The 5,780-nt window shown below is 33.7% G+C and overlaps 1 protein-coding gene across 1 annotated transcript; it reads right to left on the bottom strand.

The window, feature by feature from the left end:
* Positions 1-806: 806 nt before the first annotated feature.
* LOC102968021 (olfactory receptor 2T33-like) lies at positions 807-1,798 on the bottom strand. The gene is made up of 2 exons (XM_007092976.2): positions 883-1,798; positions 807-844 (listed from the first exon to the last, which is right to left on the bottom strand). Exons 1-2 carry the CDS (start codon positions 1,796-1,798, stop codon positions 807-809), a joined length of 954 nt encoding a protein of 317 aa, XP_007093038.2.
* Between the last annotated feature and the right edge of the window lie 3,982 nt (positions 1,799-5,780).

The raw sequence follows: 5,780 nt of genomic DNA, 5'->3' as shown, positions 1-5,780 counted from the left end.
ATATTTATTTCATTTCTAATTTATTTGAAATTTTTTATAAAAATTATAGAAGCTAGTATATACATTGCTTTTTTAAAAATAATTATTCACTCTTTAAATAATTCATCCTCATAATTTTATACAGACACACACAAACACACATACAAATGGCTGATGTTGTTGGTACAAAATGAACAAATCTTTTAGGATCTCTGAAAGAAAAAAAAAAATCCCCCAGCTCAAGTTAGGACAGCTGACTGGGATACACAATCTTCACTAACAGCAGAAAACATAAAATGTTACAATCACTAGATCAAAGATATTTTAGAAAGTTATAGACCTTATCTTATAGGACTATAACCTTAAGGCTTAACTATATCTGCAGGATTGTCTGACTTCAGTCTCATGTGAACCAAGAAGGTTTTACTGTTTACTTTATTTTTGGAATCCTCCCTTTTAAGTTACTTATAAATGAAGTAGATGTACATGGGCTCCCAGGGCAGAAATTGAACCCATATTGTGAGATTTGCTGACTTGGTAATGGTAAAGTTTGGCTTTCCTGAGAGCACATGATCAGGGCCCACAAACATTAAGAGTTGAAAATCCCCTTTATTTTATCAATGTATAACATATATTTTGCTTACAGTGCCTCAATCATTTATTCTTATTACTGAGGTCCAAAGTCTACAACAAAAATACTATGACAATATCTGAAAGCAGGACAAATGGAAATTTTAATGAATTTACCATATATAAATGAAATAGTTAAAAAAAAAACAGCACAAACCGGCCAACTGAGAGCAATATACATTGATATAACACAAGTTTCAAAATCTGGATTCATTTTGGCTGCTGCCAATTTTGCAAATGAGTCCCACTATAGATGTCCCAGAAAATGTTTCTCCAGCCACTTTTTCAAAGCCCCCTTGACTTCTTTATTCCTCACACTGTATATAAGAGGGTTCAACACAGGTGTAAAGATGGTGTAAAAAGCAGAGACCACCTTGTCATGGGCCACTGTACGGTAGGATTTGGGCCGCATGTAGGTGAATATGAGAGTGCCATAGAAGAGCCCCACAACAGCCAGGTGAGAGGAGCAGGTGGCAAAGGCTTTCTTTCGAGCTGCAGTGGACCTCATGTTGAGCACAGCAGCCAGGATGAGACTGTAGGAAGCCAAAATGATAGACAGAGGGATCAAGAGCATCAGGATGCAGCACACATACATGAAAAACTCAAAAAATGTAGTGTCCGCACATGCAAGGCGAACGAGCGAGGGTGCCTCACAGAAGAAGTGGTTGATTTCCCGAGAATGGCAGTAAGGGAAGCTCAGAGTGGTGCCAGCTTGCATCAGCCCATCTACCCCTCCCAGAATCCAGGAGCCTGTGGTCATGTTCAAGCAGAGCTTCTGATTCATGAGGATGGGGTAGCGCAGGGGGTGACATATGGCCACATATCGATCATATGCCATGGCAGCTAAGAGGAAGCACTCGCCCCCTCCCAGAGTCAGAAACAGGAATATCTGGGCCCCACAGCCAGCAGGAGAGATGGATCTGGTGTCCATTAGGTAGTTGGCTGCCATTTTGGGGACTATGGTGGAGACAAGCATCACGTCCATGAGGGAGAGCTGGCTAAGCAAGAAGTACATGGGCATGTGCAGTCGGGGGTCCTCATGGATGAGCACAATCAAGAGGGCATTGCCCATCAGGGAGGAAAGGAAGACCATGAACACCATGGAAAAGAGGAACAGATGGGTCTGAGTGTGGTTAAAGAGCCCCAGAAGAATGAAGTTTATGTCTGTGGTGTTATTTGCATCTTCCATGGCTCCAGTCATGCCTGGAAGACAAGAAATGATTAGGAAAACAGGTGTTTGAAAGGAAGCTTATGCATTTTCTTAAGAAGACATGGTCAAATGATGTAAAAATAAATGAGATCTGGAGGAATAATTATGTCTCTAGCCTTTCATTTCCTGACAAGACATTTGCCTTACCATCCTATCATACATCTCTGCTGTTATTTCACAATATTTTTTTCCAAAAATTGGATAACAAGTATACATTGCAGTGCACATTACATTTCTATTATTTCTGTATATCTTGTTGGTATGCCACACATAATTTACTCACGGTGTTAGTAAATATTATGCCTTCCTAGTTTTCTAATGCCTGGGTACTTCTGTGTTGGAAGAGCCTCATAGTCATGCATTTTGGCCAATATTAATGTGATATATCTCTTAATTAGAACTTTTCCATGTTTCTCATATGTTTAAATTAGTTTCTCAAGATTTCCTTCAATGTCATGAGGAGTTGTTTTAATTTAAAAAATATACAAACTAATGTGCAATTACTAGCACTCATTTTGATGCTGAGAGAAACAAAACTAGCTGTATTTCTCTATTTTACATGTGTATGCAGCCCATGGTTCCAATATCCAGGCTTCCAGCTACCACAGATTCTGTTCTGGAGTACCTACTACCATATTGGTCATGTTAGCATGATGCGTGCTGGTGATTACAGGGAATTTATCTCATTTTAGAGACCTCTTAGCAGTTAATTTTTATATCTAATATGTACTCACAAATTTCTGGATTTAATTAAATGTGTGCATTGAAAATAACCAGTTTTATAAATAAATATAACCCTAAGGCACATAAAAAATGATCTTATTTACAGTCTTAAACACTTTGTTACCAGTAATCACACATCCTAAAAGATAGGAAATAGATTAGTTTATTAACTGATTAAATTATTAATTACTTTTTAATTAACTGATTAGTTGGTTAATTACCTAACTATTTATTTAAGACTTGCTCAAATAAATTGATGTCCCAAATTACTCTGAGGTACAACATCACCTGGAAATAAAATATGGAGCATCTCATTTATTTTCAGGGATTTATTATCTTTTCCCTGAAGCCTCAAGCTTTTTCTTATCTGTAAATATATATTGTGTAGAATTAGATGTTTATGCAAATGACTTTCTGTTTTATATTTATGTGACATTTAACTTTTCCTTACGAATTTACTTTGTCTAAGAGAGCAATCTGTTAATGATTTCCAACAACATTAAGTTTCAGGTTTATTCATAATCTGTATTACAAGTCCTTATTTAGTTTCTATGTAAATTAATTAGTAAGCATTGTAAAATTTTTATAGGCAAAACCTTTTGTAAATATTAACATTGATTTCAGTTTCTATCATTTATAACCAATACCCATTATATATCATTAAATGATACAGATATACCATTCATCAAAATAGCTATAAATAAAACATAATAATGATCATATCAATCTCTGCTTTATTTCAATGATGCATACATATACCTTATATATATGTATATATGTGTGTGTATATATATATATGTATATATATATATAGTTTATTAAGTTATCACTTACTACCCCATCTTGTTACATGGTATACTTATAGTGTAACATATTTATGAATATTTGGAATTCTTCTAATTTTCTGTTAATATAATTTATGGCCTGATGCATGTGGCAAGATTTCCTCTAATAAATAATCTAAATGTAGTACTTTTAGTCTTTTAGATAACTGAATCCCTATCTTTTACACTCTCAACAACTGTTGATTTTTGCTTCAGTTTTTCCATGTGATACCATTAGTTACTTTGAGGTGCAATAATTACAGCCAATCACAGAAGAGTGAAAATTAATTTTGTTTTAAATTACAAGTTTGTTAACTCAACTTTAGCAGAAACTCTTTTAATCTTCAACTTTATATTACTTCTGCAAACTCACTGTAAACATCTTATGTTCTCATTTTCTATTGGATTGTTTGAATTTTATTAATAGATTTAAGTAATTTATATGTATTTTGTTATTTAGGTACATTGTTTTAATTTTTTGTATACTTTGCAAATTCCTATATTCTATGGAGTTCACCTCTTTATTATGTGATGTGAATAGACACATATGTGTCTTAATGAATGACAAGAAATTGATATAAGCATTCTCCAATTACACAACCCCAGAGTCAGGACATACTGGACATAGAGACATGAATTACAAATTGTTTATATAACATGAAGAAAGGGTGATAAAACACTAAAGTATTGTGCTCACTTACTTCATAGATACCAGGAAGATTTGTGCGTGTTTCCATCACTATAAAGTCAGTCTCCTTGTTTCTAGATTCAGGTACTTGATATTTTGCTAGACTGTTTTCTAACACTGGCTTCATTTGTATCTGTTATGTCTCACTTTGTGCTCTGTCCTTGTATTGAAAATTATCAGCTAATGCCCATGCTTGAAACCACCTTTAAATATATTCTCGAGATGAAAAGTTACTTTAATTATGAGTTTGCAGGTCTTATGCGAATTTACAATTGAAGAAGAAATTATTTAAAGTTAATAGGACTTTAAAATAATCATTGTGATAAGATCACTTTATTCATTCTATATTATATTTCCAAATGAAAAGTCATGTTACATATCTTCATAATAAACATTTAAACATTAGGAAATTAAAGTTTAGAAAGTTATGTGGTTCATTTAATACCGCACATTTTAAAAATTAGACAACAGATAACAGTATTGTACTCCCTGATCCGTAACTCAATAGAATGGTTTTCTTTAATTTTATGAGCTAAAGAAGTACAGATTTAAGGACTAGACTTCTTGAGTTTGAATATCTATTCAAGTGATTGGTAGTAGATAAATTTAGGTAACATAATTTAAATCTTTTTAAAACTCAGCTTTATTATGTGCAAAATTGAATGACATATAGTATTTTTCTTTGTTAGAATTAAGAGCTAATGCATACAAGTACATAGCATATGACAAAATACAATAACTCTACAAAGATTAGCTTTAATAATTTCCTTACTATTATATTTATTAGCTATAAATAGTTATTTTCCACACAAATATTTTCAAGTAAATGAATATTTTTTGAGAACTAATATATGATTTAATTATAATTTGTTAAAGTCTAGATATAGTTTAAATGACATAATATTTACAATAAGTCTGGGTTGAACATTGCAGTCAATACAACATTTGTGAATTTTTTAACGTGAGCAAACACCATGAGCATGTTTAATCATTCCAAGACAACAGGTTCTTTGATTATTAATTTTGAATTTTTTTATGTTTTAAATATTTTACTGTATCATGGAATTTATGACACATAAATAATTTCTTTCACTAAGAAAAAAAGAGAGGTTAGAGTGGGAGAGACCCAAAGCATAAGAGACTTTTAAAAACTGAGAACAAACTGAGGGCTGATGGGGGGTGGGAGGGAGGAGAGGGTGGTGATGGGTATTGAAGAGGGCATCTTTTGGGATGAGCACTGGGTGTTGTATGGAAACCAGTTTGACAATAAATTTCATATATTAAAAAATAAATAAATAAATACATAATAAATAAATAAAAGCACAAAGATTAAACAATAAAATCTTATGTGGTATTTCCTGTCAAAAATTTAATTCATTTGTAAGTCCACAGGTTTAAAATGCGAAGTAGATTTAAAAGTCAAAACTATGTGGTGCCTGGGTGGCTCAGTCGTTGGGCATCTGACTTCACCTCAGGCGATGACCTCCCTGCTCCTGTGTTCCAGTCTCGTTACAGGCTCTGTGCTGACAGCTGGGAGCCTGGAGCCTGGAGTCTGCTTCTGATTCTGTCTCCCTGTCTCTCTGCTCCTCCCCTGTTTATGCTCTCTCTCTCCTCTTTCTCTGTCTCTCTCTTTCTCTCTCTGAAAAATAAACATTATAAACAACTTTGAAAGTCAAAACTTTGGGCGACTGGGTGGATCAGAGAGTTGAACATCAGACTTCAGCTT

This window comes from Panthera tigris, chromosome A1 (genome assembly GCF_018350195.1).
Source record: "Panthera tigris isolate Pti1 chromosome A1, P.tigris_Pti1_mat1.1, whole genome shotgun sequence".
Lineage (NCBI taxonomy): Eukaryota > Metazoa > Chordata > Mammalia > Carnivora > Felidae > Panthera > Panthera tigris.
Note: the sequence above shows the minus strand (reverse complement) of the source record. Positions and strands in the feature narration are given on the sequence as shown.